Here is a 22,153-nt window from a genome sequence, read left to right as displayed (position 1 = left end):
ACTTCCGGTTTCCACCACCGGGTTCGGGGATTGCCGCCTCGACAGGCACCGGAGACCTTACTGCCACAGCTCCGAGCGGCCGCTTCGACAATGGAGGTGGAGAACATGGTCCACTCGGACTCAATATCTCCGGCCTCCCTCGGGATCTGGTCAAAGCTCCGCCGGAGGTGGGAGTTGAAGATCTCGCTGACAGGAGGCTCGGCCAAACGTTCCCAGCAGACCCTCACAGTACGCTTGGGTCTGCCGAGTCTGTCCAGCTTCCTCCCCCGCCATCGGATCCAACTCACCACCAGGTGGTGATCAGTTGACAGCTCCGCCCCTCTCTTTACCCGAGTGTCCAAGACATACGGCCGCAGGTCAGATGAAACGACCACAAAGTCGATCATCGACCTGCGGCCTAGGGTGTCCTGGTGCCACGTGTACTGATGGACACCCTTATGCTTGAACATGGTGTTCGTTATGGACAAACTGTAACTAGCACAGAAGTCCAATAACTGAACACCGCTCGGGTTCAGATCAGGGGGGCCGTTCCTCCCAATCACGCCCCTCCAGGTGTCACTGTCGCTGCCCACGTGTGCATTGAAGTCTCCTAGTAGAACGACGGAGTCCCCAGTCGGAGCACTGTCCAGCACCCCTCCCAGAGACCCCAAGAAGGCCGGGTACTCTATACTGCCGTTTGGCCCGTAGGCACACACGACAGTGAGAGACCTATCCCCGACCCGTAGGCGCAGGGAAACGACCCTCTCGTTCACCGGGGTAAACTCCAACACATGGCGGCTGAGCTGGGGGGCTATAAGCAAACCCACACCAGCCCGACGCCTTTCACCATGGGCAGCTCCAGAGTTGTAAAGAGTCCATCCTCTCTCGAGGAGTGTGGTTCCAGAGCCCAGGCCGTGCGTAGAGGTGATCCCGACTATCTCTAGTCGGAACCTCTCAACCTCACGCACAATCTCAGGCTCCTTCCCCGCCAGCGAGGTGACATTCCACGTCCCTAGAGCTAGCTTCCGTGTCCAGGGATCGGGTTGTCGAGGCCTCCACCTTCGACTGCTGCCCGATCCTCTTAGCACCGGCCCCTTACGGTCCCTCCTGCAGGTGGTGAGCCCACTGGAAGGCGGCCCCACGTCGCTCCTTCGGGCTGAGCCCGGCCGGACCCTGTGGGGGAAGGCCCGGCCACCAGGCGCTCGCATACGAGCCCCAACCCCGGGCCTGGCTCCAGGGTGGGGCCCCGGCTGCGCCATACCGGGCGACGTCACGGTCCCTGATGTAGTATCTCTCATAAGGGGTTTTGAACCGCTCTTAGTCTGTCAAGATTTTAGATAACGAAAAATCTGATGATGAAGGCAGAAATTCGAGTTCTGCACACACACACACACACACACACACACACACACACTCACTCACTCACTCACTCACTCACTCACTTTATTTTAACGGCAATAATTTTATTAATGCAGCGCGCATTTCTGTTTGACCCTTTTTTTTTTATTTTTTTTTTTTATAGAAATAAATAAATACATGTAAAAGTGGCGAAATTAAAACCATTTAAAAACCGCAACAGACGTTTATTCACAGAGGTGGAATAGGAAAAGTCCACACATCCATGGGCGTAAATTTAATTTAACAGAAGTTAAATAACTTAAATATAAAATTTCTCATGAGCAATTTTTGAAGGGGACACAAATAATAGTCAAATTGGACTTATAAAGACACAGTGTCCCCACAGTGAAAAACTTTGCTTTTATCATTATTTTTGTAGCATGGAGACTGCGTCATTATGGTTGTGTTCAAAGTTTCTCTCAGGTTCAATGACGAAGCAAAACAAGGAATAAAAAAAGGTTTACATTATTATATAAAATTAATTAAGACACTTAAGAACAGAATAGAAATTGATTATAAAAAATACAGTGGGGTCAGTTCAGACGTAGCACAGTGCTCATTTAGTAAATGCACAGATAAACAATATGCTAATTGTGGCCGTTAATGTTAACATTATACCAAGTCCTCCCAAATAAAACACTGCATGTGAAACGGCTTTGGTGCGTTAGTGTCAGTGCACTATGCTACAAGCTATTGTGAACAAGCTAACGTTCACTAGATAAGTCATATTTTAATCGCTAATAGAGCAGATTCATGCTCATCAGCAATCAGCATTTTTGCCGCAACTAATTTATGAATGAGTAACTACATTAAAGAGAATCGCTTTATTTAAAGTGAATAAAATACCCTAGTTAATGAAGTTGAACATTAATTGAGCCACAGCCACACACCTGACTCGTGTGTGTAGAGTAGGTGAGATGAACTGGGAAAGCAGGCAGTGGGTCAAACCACTGTGAGGAAGGGGAGGGGGAACTCAACTGTTTCTAAATGCATTTTTTGCATTTGTTTTTTTTTTCTACTTACACAATTATTTAGGTATACATACATATATTTTTCACAATAGAGAGTGCGATATTATTTGTATAATTTTTTGGGGAATTTTTTCGGGATTCACGCCCATGCTCGCGGGCCGGATATAATTGTACGTCGGGCCGGATTTGACACGGAGTTTGACACCCCTGATCTATGTGAAGACACTGATCATGTTAATGATTTCTCACAATAATTATCAACAAGGATTTAACAAGGTAGGAAACAGCTATTTTTAGAAAAGGCTCGGGGGCGACTCATGTGGTCCTTGCGGGCGACCTGGTTGGTGACCCCTGTCCTAGTTGTTTCAGCTCCAGTTCAGGCGGTTATCATTTTAAATAACCACAAGCAATACCAGCTAGGGAATTTATGTCTTCAGCATCATGTGCGAGTTCCTTCTCCACACTGTCAAGAATCCTAACCCCTATTGCCGCACCAGGTTACATAAAAAATCTTGGTCCATGAGAAATCCATAACAAACACTAACATGGATGAATTTGTAAGGGTTTTTCTTAAGGGAAACAGGACACTAATGCCATAGATGGATGGATGGACAGAATAGCTAGACAGAACAAGATTAGTATTAAAATGATTAACAATACTGTAACCGAGCGTTCGTGTAGGGTTCGCCTAAACACTTTATATTAAATAAAACAATATATTAAATAAAACGATATTAATCAAACTCTTCACAACTTTATTACACACCATAAACTTTAGCCAGAAGTCACCGACACTTTTAGCACCCCCAAGTGCGCATGTCCCTTACCTATCTATGGCAAGCCCCGAGGGGAAAAATTGATTATACACACAATGAGTACCAGTCGATCCAGAATTAGTACAGCATAACAAATTAAATAAAGTCTGTTACATACGTCCCCCCCTCACAAAATAACCGTCCCTGTTTATATGCAAAAGCAAAAAAAAAAACATCAAGGAGAATACGTAAAAAAAAAGAAAAATTCACAGACCATGTATGACACCACCAATGTATGATGAACATAAAACTAAGCACAGAACCATATGACAACATCCCACTTAAACCGAGGAAAACAGACATATCAATACAGAACAAAATCCTGCAAATGGCCAGGAGGTCTACAAACTCTCCCAGTCCTACTAAAGCTAGGTTCTAGCCTCCCACACTGTGAGTCTGCCAAAGCATCCAGATCTTTTGGGAAGGAACACAGTCCTTCCTACCAGAGACATCAGATCCCATGGGAAATGGTCCAGGCTGTGACAAGGGGTAAATGGGCAATGTGTACGGCCGTACCCTGTCATAATGCACTACTTGAGCCCTCTCAGCATTGTTAAAGGGGTTTACAATCCGGCAAGTCAGTCCAGGTTCACCATATAAATCCATGACTTGCACAACTTTATACGGTCCCTTCCATGGTGCCAGCTTTATGCGACTCTTCACCGGGTTGTGGAGCCACACGATTGCACCTACATCATAAGGTTGGTGATGCAAGGAAACGTCATGGTACAGTTTCTGATGGTCATAAGCTGCCTCACTATGCATCCGCGCACTGCTAAAGGCAGAGTTCAGTTTCATCAGCAGTGAAAGAACAAACTCGCCATGTGACACTGCCATCTGAGAGTCAAGAGCACGGGTGGGTAACAGTACATTGACAGGAACTAATGCTTCCCGACTGTGGGTCAAGAAGATAGGAGTGAAATGAGTGCTGGAGTGAGCCGTGGTATTGTAAGCAAAAGCCACATGTTTCACATAATCGTCCCACTCCCCTCCATAAGTCAAAAATGTCTTAGCCAGTCGATCAATCAGAGTCCGATTAAAGCGCTGTTAGTGTTAAAACTGTTTTCACACTATCTCACACACATTCCTTTGTCCGTTCAGTGTCTATAGGATGTTAGTCTGTAAGGTAAACAGAGAGTCTTATCTGGGCTCATAAATCTCTGACTGGTATATCCTCTTGTCTAAACAGGAAACACTTAAGGTCAGCTTTCTCCCCAATATGTGTGTGCGTGTGCGTGTTCGTGTGTGTGCGCGTGGACTGTATCATCCTGTGTGTATAAATACGTGTCTGCCACCTGCAATAAACTGAAGAGAGGAAACATTGCTACATTCTGTGTCCTGTGTATTTCTTCTTCCCTGATATCAGAAAGGCACTACGGAGCATCACAGGTCGTATGGAAAATCTCTCCATGAATTAAGTTTCGTTTTGGGCATGATAAAAATCTAACAAGCGCTTCAACCATGCCGTCTGATTTCGGGTGGTAAGGTGTGGTGCGAGTCTTTTAAATGTTCAAAAGACGGCAGAGTGTCTGAACCACTTCCGCCTCTAACTGACGACCTTGATCTGAGTGCAAAGTCCCTGGTACGCCATGAAGCAGAACATAGTCTTTAAACAGACATTGTGCCACCGTCTGTGCAGACTGGTTAGGTAAAGCATACAAATTGACAAATTTGGTGAAATAGTCCTTGACGACCAGCACATACCGGTTACCTTTCGAAGTGGCAGGCAGCTCCAAGATGTCCATAGCCACTCTTTCAAATGGTCGCACTGACTGAGCACCACCCATCGGCGCACGGTGGGCTGGAAGAGGACTACGCCGCGTCTGACACGCCTTGCACTGCTCACACCATGCTTTGATATCCCTGTACATGGAAGGCCTTTAACAAAATTGTCTCGCCCGTTCCCACACCCGCTCAGAAGAGAAATGGGCAGAAGCTGGTGCCCCATGCAGCTGTAAAAGAATGTCAGATACCAGAGCAGAGGGAACAACCATTTGGACCACCAGATTACCCGTGAGTGGGCAGAAAACTGAACGGCATAACAGTCCATCAACAATAGAAAGATGATTAAATTCAGTCCAGAACTTATGTAAGCGCCAAGAAGCTACCTGTAACCTCCGCCTGGGCGGTCTTATGGATTGAGACACCCAGCCTAACACAGTCAAAATATCAGGATCGGCGTGCTGCATAGCCCTAATGTCCGATACAGAGTATGACAAAGTATTAATATGAGACCCGCTGTCCGAATTGCTTAGTGAGCCCATGGCAGCCCCATCACCAGTAGAATCAGAGAAATCAGAGGAACATGGAATGTCAGTGTCCGTTCGAGCAGAACTCACCACATTCACATCCAGTACTCCCTTACCACTTGGCCATGCCTTACTCAAGCTGAGCGACTCAGGGCGGCGAGAAAGCGCATTCGCGTTCCCATAACATTGTCCATCTTTGTGTACAATGACCCAATTCAAAGGGTCTAGCTCCAGGATTCATCTACCCCTTCTGCCTGTTGGATCGTCATCAATAGACATACGCCAAAGCGCTAAGAACGGACGGTGGTCTGTGATAATAGTAAATGCAGTAAGTCCAATGTAATGCTTAAACTCCCGTACTGCCCACACAACAGCCCACAACTCATGATCAAAGGTGGACCAACGCCCCTGCGTGGAAGTCAATGTCCGGCTGGCATATGCGACCACATGTTCCAGTCCATCTTTGTCCTGGTCAAGAACTGCACCGACTGCTAAGTTGGACCCATCGGTGTAAATTTTAAAAGGTACACGGAAGTCAGGCAATATCACTACAGGGTCAGAAGACAACACACTTTTCAAAAGGTTAAATGATGTGTCACATTCAGGAGTCCACACAAAGGGGACATTCTTCCCAACAAGTTGGTTCAGCGGGGCAGCAAGTTTAGAAAAGCCCTTAACAAAGCGGCTGTAATAGGAACAAAGTCCCACAAAGGCTCTCGCCTCAAAAGGAGAATGGGGAACTGGCCAGTTCAGAACTTTCTCAGTGTTCTTAGGGTCAGGCTGGAGACCCTTTCGAGAGACTACATGGCCCAGAAAACCACATGATCTCTGGGAAGGTGGTATTTGCCTGGATTCACTCTCAACCCAGCAGACTGGATTCTTGAAAACACATCCTTGAAGCTCAGCAGATGTTTTGCAAATGTTTTGTTATAAATCAAAATGTCATCGAGATATACCATGCAGCTGTGCCACGGGAGCCTCTGAGAACTAGCTTCATCAAACGTTGAAATGTGGCAGGAGCGTTGCAAAGACCCATTGGCATGGACCGCCACTGATAGAGCCCTTGTCCCGTAGTAAAGGCTATCTTCTCTCGATCCTCCTCTGCAACTTCCACCTGCCAGTAACCGTTAGAGAAATCCAGCGTGCTAAACCACATAGCATCTGCTAATGTGTCCAAGATGTCATCCACATGAGGCAGGGGATGCGAGTCTTTAATAGTCACACTGTTTAAGCGTCTATAGTCCACACAAAAATGCCAGGCGCCACACTTCTTCTTCACTAAAACAACTGGTGATGCCCATGGGCTACAGCTTTCCTCAATAACGATATCTGCTAGCAGGCCAGCCACTTGTTTCTCTGTCTCAACCCGTTTTCCTGAAGCTGCACGGTACGCACGCTGCTTAATAGGTGCTTGCTCACCCGTTCTGATGTGATGTTTTACAAGTTTATATTTACTGCCATCCCGTCTGGACAAGCTGAAGATATCGTTGTACTCCAACAGTAATGACGAAAGTGAAGCTTTCTCAGACTCAGAAATAGGTGACTCATCCAGCGACACAGGAGGGATATCACTGGGAAAGGACACTGTTGCTATATCCACTGGAACATGGAATGGCGGAAACATCGGAGTCATCAACTGGGTAAAATTCACCCAGGTGTGCATGTCCTCTTTCGAGAAAATTTACTGCCCGGTAGGGTTTAAGATCCGAGCTTTAGTAAGTCCATTGTGAACTGTGCCTACTGTGTGAGCAACAACTAGGCTGGAACAATCCGCCACATTGGGGTCCAGATATCCAACAAAGTTGTTAAGCGAGCTGTATTTGGCAAGCATACTTTAACAGGCACCACAGATTCACTGAGTGGAGGTAAGGTCATAGCAGTGGCCAGCGAAACATTGCAGCAACTGGGAACAAAGTCTTTGCTGGTAAGGAGAGGAACTGAGATGTCCCGCAGTTGTAGCTTAGCACAGCTGAGGTCCAACAAAGCATGATTCCTCAATAGAAAGTCCCAGCCTAGCAATACAGTTTGTGTGGTCTCTCTAAGCACATGAAACACATGCTGCCATAACTCAGTGCCCAGCTGAAACATTATTATGATAGAACCTAATGTATCTAGCAATTTTCCATTTACCGCACGAGCCGACACATAGTCCCTTTTCAGCGGCCGATTACGAAGTGTTGAAATTGACATACGAAAGTCAGCGCTCATGAGAGAAACACTGGAACCAGAATCCACTAACATATGTACTTCAACACCTTTAACAACTCCTCACATATGACATTAGCAGCTCCTGACCAGTGTTGAAAATAACATTCACGTCTTCAGGGACTGAGTAGCCATCGTTAACACTGCCCACTGAGAGCCCTCAGGTAGTACAGCTGGTGTTTGGGCCGCAACATCAGCTACTGTCCGTTTCCCGGCACACTGCGACGTTCTGCTCTGCCAGGAAACATGAATCGCATGCCTCTTTTCCTTGAATCATCCTCATGACTGGTCCATCTACGAGTGGGGCTGCGTCTAGCAGGGGAGCGAGCAGCGTATGAGTTGTTATAATCACGAACATACATGATGTATGTTCATCACTGCGTTGGAACATTTTATTCTCAGTCTCCATGCGCTGTCAAAAACATGTAACTGGCATCCACAGCCACAGACACACTGGCACATACCATTAGACCGAGAGCGGTCTCCACTCCACTCATTCATCGCTCTCGGATTTCAGTCTTTGGCAATTATCACAGCTTCCTCCAAGTCTGTTGCTTCTTGGTCGTGGCATTAAGCTCTGAGCACAGGATCCAGACCAGCCACGAAACGGCGAAACTTTTCCTCTTTCTGCGCCTTGTCCCCATATTCTGGAAAAGCCAGACCTGCTGATCTCCACCGCATACACCTCCAAACGCGGAGCACGAGGGCAAGCTGATAGGCTGGCTCTGAAACGATCCATGAACTGTCGCTGCCCGAAAGCTTCCTTGAGTCTCTCTTTCACCGCTGTATAATCCGCTTGAACAGCCGCAGGAAGACTGTCCCACAGGAGAAATGGCGCGTTGCTCAAGCGTGTCGGCAGAATTCTTACCAGTTCATAATTATAGGACACAGCGTCATCTCCCTCAGTTAGCGCTCGGACCGCGACCTCGAACTGCCGCGCCCAACATAGAAAGCTCTGCTTCTCGTCACCGGAGAACGGCGGTGGTAACTCAATTCTCACGTGTCTGTTGATCCTGTCGCGGTCCCGACTTGGGTAGAAATCATCCTCGTCTTTACACCACATGATGGCCGCGCCCACGCTGAACCCGCACATGCTAACTCAGCTAAGCACTTTTCAACTATAAACTAACTAGTTAAACACCCACGGTAACACTGAACCAGGTAAACGACAAAAACAAAACAAAACCGCTGCCACCAATGTAACCGAGCGTTCGTGTACTTTATAATAAATAAAACAAAAAAACGATATTATCCAAACTCTTCACAACTTTATTACACACCATAAACTTTAGCCAGAAGTCACCGACACTTTTAGCACCCCCAAGTGCGCATGTCCCTTACCGATCTATGGCAAGCCCCGAGGGGAAAAATGGATTATATACACAATGAGCACCAGTCGATCCGGAATTAGTACAGCATAACAAAATTAAATAAAGTCTGTTACAATACAAACAAAGTTTGTCCGTGATGCCAGATAATCGGAGGCCAGATTATCTTACCGGCTCCTTAGCCCCTGAGATGACTCTTGCCACCCTGCCTGCTCCTGCTTCTGTTCCAGACTCCTGGTCTGCTCTGCCTCCATAGTTACCTGGTTTGAACTCTGGACTGTTTTTCGGGTTTTGTTTCTGCTCTGCCCATCATGGTTCTGTTTGCCGGCTTTTGATATTTTGGACTGTTTTTTCGGTTTTGGATTTGTCTCCCTGCATTGCCCTGTTTGCCTTTTTTGACCCTGGACTGTTTTTGGACTTTGTTTTTGCTTTGCCCCAATGCTCTGCTTACTTTTATTAAAGCAATAATTGTAACTGTAACTGTAATTTCCTGGATCAATTTCCTGTACTCTTCTTCCTGTTTCCTCCTGATACAGCCTACAATAGCAGTGTCGTCCACGAACTTCTGCATGTGGCAGGATTGAGTTATTTCGAAAATCCCACATGTACAGGGTGAACAGAGGTTTGCTCTGCTGCCCTCCATTAGGCTGCACAGTGCATTTCTTTATGATGATGACATGCTTAATGTTTTTTAGCCCAGTCTACCTCAGTGGTCTAAGCTGCGTGCGAGACTAGCTAAATGTTTGAGGCAGGGGCGTAGATTACACGGGGGATATGTCCCACACACTTTTTATAAAAAGTAAATTCCTCCCCCTCACTTTTTTAGTGGAGAGTTGCGTTCACGACATGTTGAGGTTTTAATGGAGCAATTTATATAAATGCAGTGTGATTTAAAATTCAAAGAGACAAGATAGTCTATACATGACGTTCCGTAACCATGGCAATCAGTCACTCACTTGTTACGTCATCATCACACGCCCTAATACTGTAGCTCGAGTCGCATCCACGGTCCCACGCGTGATCCAACATTCGGTTGTGATGAGCTCAAAGCGGCAAAAAACGCTTTTTTTTACAAAAAAGTCAAGCAGTGTAAGTTGGCATATGGTATCCGAATTGTGTTGCACAATGTTTAGTAACTCTGCCTGTTGCTCTTGTTGAATAATTAGCAAGTTTTAAAGGATTTAAAGGATTATAAGGAAAAATAGCTGCTTGGACAAACGTTCACTTTTTTCTGTGTATTTTTCTTAACTCTTTTATAGATGGGAAGGAACATCACAGAAACACTTTTGGCAGTTTTAAGTAGCTTTATGTATTAATATATATATGTTAGCTTAAACACTGTGTAAAAAGCTACTACTTTTAAACAAACCAGCCAGAAAGCTTAAACGAAGTGACACTAAATGTTTATTTCATCTCATTGTATAATTGATCTAGGGTCTTGACATGTTTGTCAGTTGAGTTCAATACATATTTTCTTTTAATAGTTTGTTTTGAATTACTTGTTTTATTCCTGAAACATGGATTGTAGAATAGAACAAAATGAAGTATTATTTAAATGTGAAAGTATCCATTACTGTGTGCCATGTACTGTGTGTAGCAGTGTGGTCTGATATCATCTAGTTAGCTAAGGGCGTGTTCTGATTATGCTCATTTACCTGCCTATAAAATCGTTTTTAAAAATTATTTCATTTAAGGGTGGACTGAGGAGGTTTGTGGGGAAGCCACTAATTGCTTATTAAACGTCTGCATCCGTGCCTCGTGAGTCGCCGTACAGGTATGTCTTGACGCTGACTTTATTATTAACGTTATATGGGCTTTAACAATCAGCTGATTAAAGTGTGTTTTCCCTATTTAAGGTGCGGGTCAATGTGCAAAGGACGTTACAGTGGGCTGCTGTAGTGGGCTTTTCGCCTGCTGTGTGGCTTTCCTGCGCATCGCTTGCACCGCTTTGATGTTGGCTTGACTGTTTGCTTTATCCGACTGCAGCGGCTCCGCGCTACATCATCCATGCTCTGCTTTTCCTGCTTCGCTCTGCGTTGTCTGCTTCGCTGGGTTCACCTGGGCATTTTAATCTATGTTTCTGTTCTCTGGGGCTCCGTGTTACTTCCATTTGGCACCAGTTGATTAACATTTTGCTGCTCCCATATGCTAACAGTTAATCGTTGCAGCATTTAAATACCCGCAGGATCACCTGGACCGGGGGCATGGTGCTTATTTCCAACGGTAGTGCGAGTAATTAATTTAGAAGTGGCATGTGACAGGGTAGTCATTACCTGACTGTCACTAGCATTGCTGTTTATTCTTTGTTTTCGGGTTACTTTTTGTGTTGTGATTTAATTATTTATTTTTGCATTATCTTTATTCTTTTTTTATTATTATTTACACAACCTTGTTGGGTTGAGGTTTTCTTACTTTAATGGTAATCAATTTCTTTTGGTTTCTATTTCTTTATTGGTTTGAATTTGTGGTATAATTTCTTTTCTGTTTTCTTATTACTCAAGTGTAGTTATTTTCTAATTTATTTTGTTATGTGAAGTGCCTCTCCTATGTTCATGCGCCTCTATAAGGATTTTTACTGGTTTTCTGCCTATTTCAGCCTGCTTGTAATCTGGTAGCTGGGCTGATCGGACACGGCGCCCTAAGTAACACGCAGTTTTTGGGCAGTTGCCTGTGTTGAGAGCCAGGCTGTTGTATGTGATGCTTGTTTCAATTTATGTGTTTTAAATGACTTTTCTGTCTTTTCTTTTACCTTCAGGAGTGGGGTGGCCAGTGGCAGCAGATTAGCATGTGGTGGTGGGTGCCCTACCTGATTGCAGTGCAGTGTTCACAGTGAGGTGTGGCGTGTTGTGGTGCGTGTGTGCACGTGTGAGTGTTCTCTCTGCTTAGGACATCAGGCCTTCTTTCCCCTGAGGTGTTATGTTTGTCTTTTTCTGCTTTTACTATTTGATGTAGTGAATAAATTTGAATTCATTTTAAATAAAGTTGTTCTTATTCACTCAACTCTGGTCTGATACCTGACCCAGTCTTGACGAACCTGTGTGCTTTAAGGTTGAGGGTAGTCCCGGAAATAGCCCCCGGGTGGCGTAGTCGGTACAAATTAATAGTTGGTAATGCCGCATTTGGCGTAGTTAGTACAAATTACAAGTTGGCATCGCCACATGTGCATACACAAAATACAATTTAAAATATGTAAACAATATACTCTTAGTACCATTATAAGGACATCTTTGTACTTTATACTTAGAAAGGTACACATTACTACCTTAGAGTACCAATGTGTACCTTCATGTACAACTATACATTTTTGGGGTAAATAAGGTACAAAGATGTCCTTTTAACGGTACTGTCCCAGTGGCAAGCTGTTGTATTTCTTTCTGTTTTATAATCATAAAGCATATAAAGCAAAAAAATTGATTAAAAAGAAAACCTGTCAATTACACAACGGTTAACTGGGGGGGACAGTAGACATTGGAACAGTAGACATTTCGTCCCCCCACTTTTGAAATGATGGCTACGCCCCTGGTTTGGGGTGATCAATCAAATGGATTTAGGTGGGATTTACTGTTCACATACTGCTCACTGCTCCTGCTCACTATGTCTGTGAGTTAAGATGTAAGCCAAGTATCTAAAGTGTAATATTTGACATGTGTTACAATATAAATGTGGCAGCATTGTGGTTTGTGAATGGAGGGCGGGGCAGGGAGCAGGTAGACACGGGAATGACACACCTGAAAGGGGATTATGATTGTGTTCTCTCTCTTGCAGTGATCAGAGGGAGCATATAAGGAGGAGCGGGAGGATGTGTGTGGGAGTGTGTGCCTGGGAATGTAAGGCGCGGCCCTGAGCACAGATCTTATAAAAATAAACGATCTCTTGATTTTGAACCTGTCCTGTCGTGGTCTTCCTTTCCCCGAACCATTCGCTCTCCCACAGTAAACAAACATTTGACTTATTCAAAGCTGCAAACATTTACAAGATTTATGTAATACAATGTTATTTTCAATGTGACAAGACAAGAAACATTAAGGGAGCCATTAAGACATGCTGTTTATTATATTGTCAAAATAAATCAAAGACTGTTTCCTTGCTTTCTTGAGAAGTCAGTAAATTCACTTGTGTTAAAAAAAGCAGAAAAGTTATCATCCTCAGATTTTATTTAGAACATGGGTCATTTTGTGTAGATCATGTTTAAAGTTTTGTTTTAGACAGCATTTTATAGCAATAAAAATATTTGCAATTCTAGTTCAGATTTAAAATGCTGATACTTGCCTGGACCAAACTGGACCTTCAGCCTTCTTCCTCACAGCACCATGCTACCTCCAAACCTCTAGAAATGCTCGAAAGGTCTGACCATCTCACAAGGTACAAGGAAGTAATGCAATAAGACTCCTCGGTTCAGGCATGTGGGTAGGTGATTGTCTTGATATCAGAGCAGCCGAGTTTCTGGCAGTTGTAAAACAATGACTAAAGACCCCCTTCTTTAATCATTTAGTTTCTTTGACTATTGGTATTTCTAATTCATGATCTATACCACCAGAGGGCTACCTTAAATTTTACTAAATGAGAATGTACGCAAACAAAATATGAAAAGAAAACACAAAAATTAGAAAAACTAAAATCAAGGATTGGAAAAAGACATTGTAAATTTAAAATGAACACAAAAGGCCACATTGCAAAAACAACAACAAACAATACATTCAGCAACTAAAAAAGGGAAACAGAAATTGAATAGGGTAATTCATTAAGGGCTCATAAAACACAGGAAGTGAAATTAAGGCAGTCCCTTGGTGGTCTTGGGGAGGATTGTTCATGGTGTCTGCTATATAATAAAATTAAGAAAATCTGAACATTGGACAAGACTATTTGCATATAAAAAAATTAGCCAAACATGTAGTAATGTGCCTTTAGATACATGTATGTAAACTGGCTGAACAAAAATGGCCCCATCTTCTTCAGTGTCCAACAAATATATTTGTCAAATTATGTCCATTACTACAAACTAAAACAAAACGGTACAATAAATGAGCTATAGAAAGAAAAGAAAAAAAAAGAGATATGTCTGTGTACATTCTTCTATTTTATATATATTTTATATTTAACATAGTAAAAAACATTTAAGCTTTGTAATAAAAGGTCAATTACCTGGTTTTACTAATTGGATTTGTCTATTTTAAAGACAGATGGAATCAAATAAATAAATCCTATAAATAGTACTTTTTATTTTATTTTTACTTTTAGCTTCTTAAACAACCATGTTGGAAAACATATCCTGTGCTTGTGGACCTCAACCCAATTGAAAATCTATGGGATGTGCCGGATAAGACTTTATGCAGCAGCCATTTTCTCCCATTATCAGTACAAGATCTTCCAGAGAACTGAATGCAACTCTGGATGGAAATAAATGCTTTGACATTACATATGTTTATCAAAATGATTGCCATAGTGAATATGTGCCTCAATCAAAGCAAAAGGTGGTCAAACAAAATATCAAGAGTGTGTGATCTTTTTTCCCCCAGGCGGTGTACATTATAAAAAAAAACATTTTGAAGGTACTAAAAATACAAAATCTTTAATTTATTATATTTAATGATATTTAGGTCTATTATAGAAAAAACATTTTTGGTGTATAATAAAATTGACGTTTCATTTACATTTCTTGCTTATATGCATACATTAGCACCCAATAACAAATTAAACTCTGTTCTCTTGAATATAAACAAAAAAACAATAAGTTATGAATTTTTGTACTCAAATGAAATAAAAATTACTTTAGAATGTGGACACCTTATGTAAAATGCTAACATGCTATGTTGTTTTACCCAACACCAGGTTGGGACAATTCGTTGTGCACGACTTTGCAATGACAAGTCATATAAAACCAAAGCAAAGCATAAGGCTGTTTCAACAAAATGTGTGTAAATTTCTGATAAAAAAAAAAAATCTAATGCAGTCTGGATAGTAGATACTCCTGATACATTTAGATTGTGTTAAACATTCACAACAAAACTGGCCCTTTAGTAAGTTATGACAAATATGTTAATTATTTATAATTCCAGTTCTGTATTGACAAAGTTTAATAAAAAAAAAATAAAAACATGTTTTCCTTTAGACATAAAAATGTTTAACTTAAATAACACTGAAACACATGCAACATATGTACAATTAACTATTTCCATGTTGAACAGGATATTAAAAAAATGGCAATACAAAAAATATGTATACTACATTTATGATGAATAAAATCTTAATATTAAGGAGAAAATATAGGTCATTGAGAATGCCTATTTTAATGTTTGGAGGTATTTGTGCCATCACTGTCTGTCCTAACCGGCTACTGAAAAAACCTTAGTCCAGCTACCAGGAAGAACTTCTCCAGGAATATTTCAGAATCCAGAACAGCAATATGGGCTGCCCGGCCTATTAAAGAGTTGGCTGTGTTGGGCAGTGCATGCACGACATTGTAGCGCACCAGGTTACAGTCTTTGTTCTGGAGCACAGGTACTAGTAAGTTCTCAATCATCTCAGTATAGACTGGTCCTGGGGATTAAGATTTATTAATAGAAGAATGTAGCTTGAATTGTCTTATGCACAACAAGGAACAGCATTTATTTTTAGACACCAATCAAACGTTCTTAAAATATGAGAGAAATGCTGGCCTCACCCATCTGCTTGTCTTTTAAGGCTGTTTTGCACATCTCAATGCGAGCAGAGTGATAGGGCACGTAACGGTCCTGCAGAGAGCCTACAAGCACCACATTTCTGAAAAATTGAAGACCTGTACAATAAAGATTTCAAAGAATCCAGTCAGTTAAAAACAAAAACAATAGAAAACAAGCTGTACATGTGACTAGGAAACAACAAGCAATATTTACCAGCTTTCTTGCTTAGTTTGTAGAGAAACGTTTGCCTGGGATCTGAGTGATCACGGCAAGTCAGCTGCAAAAGAGAGCCAGACTTCTTCCATTTTTGCATGAACCACAGTCCTAAAGAAAGAAGTAGTTGTCACTCATCAAATTTAGAGTAAGCCTTAGACTGTAAACGTTACAATTAATTTGAGAAAGAGAAACTTTTTCATAATATTCTTTTGATAATTCTAACTGATGAAATGTCATTTTCTGTTTTCTGCTGTGTTCAGTGCACTGGTGTACTGAAGGTTAACTTGTACCAGTATTGACAAGGGCTGAGCTGTTATAGAGGGTTCCAAGATGTGGTCCAGACAGTGAAAGGAAGGTATGAAGTCTGTTAAGATAACACTTAAACCTGGGCCTTGTCAACACAGAGCGTACGATTAGATTTCCCAGAGAATGACCCACAAAGCTGAAAAACAGAAGAAATCACAGATAATGTGAGTTATTATTAAAATGTAATCGTTACTGTAAAACCCCGTTGTACGAGCAACCTATAGTACGAGCAAACTCGCGCGCAAACTTTTACCCTGTTTCACGAGTAAATTTCGAAGGCACGAGCAAACCGGTTCCCCGTTTTCGGCAGGGGGAAGCATCAGTCGCTTAGTTGACGTATCGCTCGGTCGCTCTCGTTGTTCAGTGCAGCAAAAACTTAACTTTTTTTTGTTTTATATTTTTATTTCACTAGAAATCTTGAAAAATGTCTCCCAAAAAAAAATCAGTGATGGTGCTGTGAAAACGAAAGTAAATAGAATTACCATGGAAACCGAGAAGGTTACGAGAGTGGTGTGCGTCTCACACTCGCAAATCAACCACTACCACATGAGTAAGTGTTAAATTATGTTTACATTACGGTAATTTGCGGTGTATTTGTTTGTTAAAATAGGCTACAAATACTTTTTAAGTACAGAAATAAGCAATCGAACGAGATCTCGGAACGGATTAAATCACCTTTACATTCATTCTTATGGGGAAAATCAGTTCGAACGTACAAGCAAATGGACCTACGAGCAATTTTCAAGAACGAATTATGCTCTTACAACATGGTTTTACTGTATTATTATAACTGTTTTGAAAGACATACGTTGACAGCAGGACTAACAGTAAATAATATAAGAATTAACCTAAACATTTATCCACAAAATGCTGAACAGACCTAGGAAAGTGAACCATACTCTTTTAACAACAAAATATTCGTAAATGTAACCAAATGTATGTATGTGAATATCTTTGCATCTTTTAAAAAACTTTACCTTATTTTAGAAACGCTGAGATTGTAGATTTGTATATATTGTACAATTTCATCCAAAAGTCGATCAGTCATAGAATCAAAGTCAGCAAAAGTGTCATTCTGAGATGGTAAAAGCCAGAAAGACAGGACATGTAAGTGTAAAATTTTTTTGCAAAACAAAAAAGACATTTAAACTCTTGGTGAGAAATAATCAGTCACCTGGTTGCGCTCCGACATTAAGAAATCTATGCGAGCTCCAGGCAATCCCAGCTCCAGGTAGGTCTTCACCAGCCTTAAATCTGCACTGTTACCTGTTGTTTGAGTGGAGGAAAGTATTGTTAAGTTATACATGTGTGTGTGTGTGTGTGTGTGTGTGTGTGTGTGTGTGTGTAAGCACAGTGCCAGTCAAAAATATATTGAATACACCTTCTCCTTCAGTGTTTTTTTTTTTTTTTTTTTAGTTTCAAGATAATACTAAAGACATCAAAACTATGAAAGAACACACATGGAATAAAAATAAACAGAATAGTAAACAAAATGTGTTAAAAAACCCAGTAAACCCAAAACTTTTAGCCACTTTTAATATACCCCCAAGTGCAGTCTCCAAAACCATCAAATGCTATGATGAATTGCTATCATCATTTTTTGTTCTAACTGTTGTGTCTTTGATAGGGTGAACGGAACATTCCTGAATCTGTGGTTCCCACTGTAAAGCATGGAGGACATGTGATGGTGTGCAGCTGCTTTGCTGTTGTCATTTGGTAATTTAGTAAAACTAAATTAGGGCACACAACCAACATGGTTACTACAGAATTTTTCGATGTCATTCCATCACAGAGGAAGGAAAGGGGGATAGCAAGAAAAGCAGGAACTTGAAATTTCGCTCCGAGATGAAAGCAAACCCCTGTCTGTAGATAGCAAAAACTTCTCTTTTGCATTTAACCTTACGTCCACCCCATTAACCTGCTGTTACTACCGGTTTCGAACACGCCGTGTGGGCAGGTAGTTTGGGCGCGCCTCTACAAATACCCATGTAAAGATTTTCTGTTTAGGCAGAAAATCTAGGGTTAGAGGTGAGTTTTGTTCTTTGTTTTGGCACCGTCACTGAGTCCTACATGATTCACCACGGCACTGTTTAAGCTCATTGAGCCTGGTTGTTTGTTTGTCTTTTGGTTGTATATAGTCCTGTCTCTAACTCGTATATTTGTATTATACATGGGATAGTAAAGCGAAACTAAAACTAAAACTGGGTCTCGTTTATGTGCTTTCTTCCATAACATAATCATATCATATCTCATATCATATCATATACTTTTATTTAATGCCATGCCATGCATCTTCATGGCAAAAACAGTTTATAAGAACAAAATACCATAAAATCACAAACAAATAATTACAGCACAAGACAGTTTAAATAAAACTTTTTACGTTGATATATAATAAAAAATTCTAAAACTTTTCCTGATTTGTTAAACAGCTCATTAAATGAATTGACTTCATAAAACAACTTTCTGTGGTCATTATAAGCAGGACAGTCCAACAAAATATGTTTGACAGTGAGAGGAATGCTGCAGTACAAGACCCTATGTCTTCACCTTTCAGCAAGTAATCATGTGTCAGTCTTGTACGCCCGATTCGACATCTGGTTAAGATCACTTGATCAAATCTCGTCTTCAAAGGTATTAAAACCCTGTTAGTAATTTCACGGTGTATTTCATACAGTTTGTTATTCGTCCATGTATTCCATTCTTCTTGGCACTTATTTAGTATATAGCCATTGATAATAGGTTTATACTCTAAGGGAGGAATTTGGCATCCAGTCACATTCTGCTTTAAAGCTTTCTTAACGGCTGCATCAGCTCGCTCATTTCCTGAAAGTAGACATGTCCTGGAATCCAACATTTCTGCAGATGATTCTGCAGATGATCAACTTTGGGTAAAATATACTATCAAAGGATGGTTATGTTCCAAAGATTCCATTGCTTGAAGGCATGATGATTTAGAATCCGTAAAAATCAGTGTTATTTTGTTGGAAATTTTCAATATTTTCCAAAGCCAAAAGCAAAGCACGGGCTTTAGCTGTGAAAATTGAGCATTCTTTTGGAATTCGGATTCTATACTGTTGCTGACCAGTCACCATCACTGCAGCTACGCCATTGTCCGCCTTTGATCCACCGGTGAATATAAAGTGTAAGAAGTACTGACTTCTAATGTCCATATACTGCTGTCTATAAACATTCGGATGAGTCACACCTTTTTTCTGATGTCCTAAATCCATATTGATTACAGGCTCCTTTAATATTCAAGGAGGCAAGGAACTGAAGTGTGTTTGACGTAAATTATCCAGATTTATGTTTAAATTTTGTAAGTCCGGATTAATACGCACACCGAAAGGTCTGATGGCTCTTGGTTTGCTCTCATACAACTGATCAAACTGGGGATTAAAAACTGAAGAATATGCTGGGTTATTTTTATTTGCGTTTAGTTTATTAGCATATTGAAGTGACAGCTTTAACCGTCTGTTTTAGAGCGAAGGTTCATTGGCTTCAATATATAAACTCTGCACTGGAGAAGTTCTAAATGCACCCAAAGCTAGTCGCAATCCTTGATGATGCACCGTGTCAATTATTTGTTTATATGATTTCCTAGCAGAGTCATAAATTATACTGCAATAGTCCAAACGAGACTGAATGAGAACTTTATAAAGTCTCAAAAGAAGGATGTAAGCTGCACCCCATTTCATTTTGGCCAAGACTTTAATAATATTCATAGTTTTTAGGCACTTATTTTTAAGCAATTTTAAATGAGGGATAAAAGTCATTTTGTTATCAAGAAGAAGACCTAAATACTTAATTTCCTTAACAACTTTAAATCAGTTCTCCCTTGATGAAAAGTCCTGGGTCATGATGCAGAGATCACTGAAGGCAGAAATGAATACAAAGAGTTTTTGTTTTAGAATACTTAAAACCATTTTCAAGGTCCACTGTTAATACCTAATTGTAAATGTCTTTCGATTATACTCATATTCCTCCCTCTATAACAGATGCTCAGATCATCTACATAAAGACTGCGGAATATGTTTGATCCAATAATTTCCACAATGCTATTTATTTTGATACTAAAGAGAGTAACCGAGAGAATCCTTCCTTAAGAAACTCCAAGTTCGTGTTTGTGAATATTTGATAGATAGTTTCCTACTTGGACTTTAAAGTATCTACTAGTTAGAAAGTTTACAATGAAGATAGGTAATTTTCCTCTAAAGCCCATTTGATGAAGATCTTTCAAAATCCCATACCTCCATGCTGTATCATATGCTTTTTCTAGATAAAAAAAACAGCAACAACATGTTCTTTCCAGATGAAATTCTCTGATGTACGTTTCCAGTCAAATTAGTCGGTCCAGTGTGCACTTACCATGTCTAAATCCACACTGGTAGTCAGTTAATTGTTTCCTTGATTCCAGTATCCAAACAAGGCGGTTGTTAATCATTCTCTCCATGGTTTTACACAAGCAACTAGTCAGGGCAATGGGTCTAGAGTTATTTGGATCAGTGTGATCTTTCTCTGGTTTAGGTATAGGAATTACTGCTGCTTCTTTCCAAGAATCCAGTATTTTTCCAGAAATCCATACAGAGTTAAAATTATCCAATAAAAGAGACGTAAGTGCTTTAAAAACTGGTAATGGATTTTATCTGGGCCAACAGCAGTATCATGTGAACATTTTGAAGAGTTTATTAATTCTTCCATTTTGAAGGGTTGATTATATACTTCCTTGTTATCAGAACAAAAACTCAGTTCTTTATATTCTTGCTGTGCTCGTCTTAATTGAAACTCAGGGAGGCAATTCTCTATCGATGGGTTCTTTTCAAAGTACTCAGCTAATGTATTCGCTATATCCATTTCCCTTGTCTGAAGTGTCTCGTTTTTTTAATATGCTGTATATAAGATTCACTTTCCATGCCCTTTATTTTACGCATCATGTTTTCCAAACCCTCTTCGTGGGAGTATAACAGGTTAAACTTGACACAAATTGTCTCCAACTTTGTTTCTTTGCTTGATTTATAACTCTACGAGCTTGAGCGCTGCAAATTTTTAAACGCATCAAGTTAGTATTTGATGGGTGTTTATTAAAAAAACGGTTAGCCTTTTTCCGTGTTTTAATAGCTTTTTTTTACATTGTTCATTGACCCTTGGATTAGCTTTATTGTGAAGTTTTGTTGATGTCTTCGAAACCGTTTCATTTGCAATATCAATTAACTGCTTTTCCAGTTTGTCTGAATTGTCGTTGTCTTTTCGGATTTGTTAACGTGTTTCTGTATTTGTTATTTGTTGTCGGATTAGTTTTTTTTTTTTTTCAGATTTGTTAATGTGTTTGGCACAGACTGCAATGATTTGCAAATCTCATAAACTCATATTATTTACAGTAGCACAGTAACACTGAGAAAACATACTATTTTAAGTGAAAAATAGTCATTTTTAATTTGATGTCTGCAGCGCGTCTTAACAAATTTGGGACAGGGCTATGTTTACCACTGTGTAGCTTGCCATCTTTTAACAACAGTCTATAAACATCTGGACAAAAGGAACAGAATAAACTTCCACTTTGCCTTTTTTTTTAAATGATTTTTAGCACAGAGTAGACAGCAGGGTTTCTGCGCCAAGTTTCGAGGTTGATATGGGTTTTTTTGATAGAATGGGATGATATTTAGAAATCACTGCAGCCAATGGCGATAAATGATGAAGATTTTTTTTGGCCAATGTGTTTGAATGATTTATTTAACCTTCATCTCATAAAATCTAACAGTTAATTAATATGTGATACAGAAAACTGTTCAAATTAAATGTTTATTGAAAAACACAAGCCTCTCCAATCAGTGCGCTTGTAAGCAGGTTTTGGTACCCGAGCCTACCTGCAGCCTAAACTACAGCTGGTTGATGGAGCTCTAACAATACAGTTCCAAAATGATACTCATTCTTTCTCTAAAAGTTCAAAAATATTTATCTAATTAAATATATAAGGCAAATAATTAGAACTTATAGCCAGGGACACACCAAGCTAACGGGCGGCTTTCA

General features: G+C 40.7%; 1 protein-coding gene across 14 annotated transcripts in view; it reads right to left on the bottom strand.

The window, feature by feature from the left end:
- Positions 1–14,486: 14,486 nt before the first annotated feature.
- fam135a (family with sequence similarity 135 member A) overlaps positions 14,487–22,153 on the bottom strand; it is a 43,311-nt gene continuing 35,644 nt past the window's right edge. For all 14 annotated transcript variants that reach the window (XM_083532338.1, XM_083532342.1, XM_083532344.1 and 11 more), the window contains 6 exons: positions 17,301–17,392; positions 17,104–17,201; positions 16,111–16,262; positions 15,818–15,928; positions 15,607–15,720; positions 14,487–15,482 (listed from right to left, as the gene is read on the bottom strand). In XM_083532338.1, coding sequence (XP_083388464.1) covers positions 15,277–15,482; positions 15,607–15,720; positions 15,818–15,928; positions 16,111–16,262; positions 17,104–17,201; positions 17,301–17,392 — 773 coding nt within the window. In that variant the 3' untranslated portion in view covers positions 14,487–15,276. The remainder of the gene's footprint in view (positions 15,483–15,606; positions 15,721–15,817; positions 15,929–16,110; positions 16,263–17,103; positions 17,202–17,300; positions 17,393–22,153) is intronic.

The sequence above is a fragment of the Silurus aristotelis genome, assembly GCF_946808225.1.
Source record: "Silurus aristotelis genome assembly, chromosome: 27".
Classification (NCBI taxonomy): domain Eukaryota; kingdom Metazoa; phylum Chordata; class Actinopteri; order Siluriformes; family Siluridae; genus Silurus; species Silurus aristotelis.
This window is presented reverse-complemented; position numbering and strand designations above follow the sequence as displayed.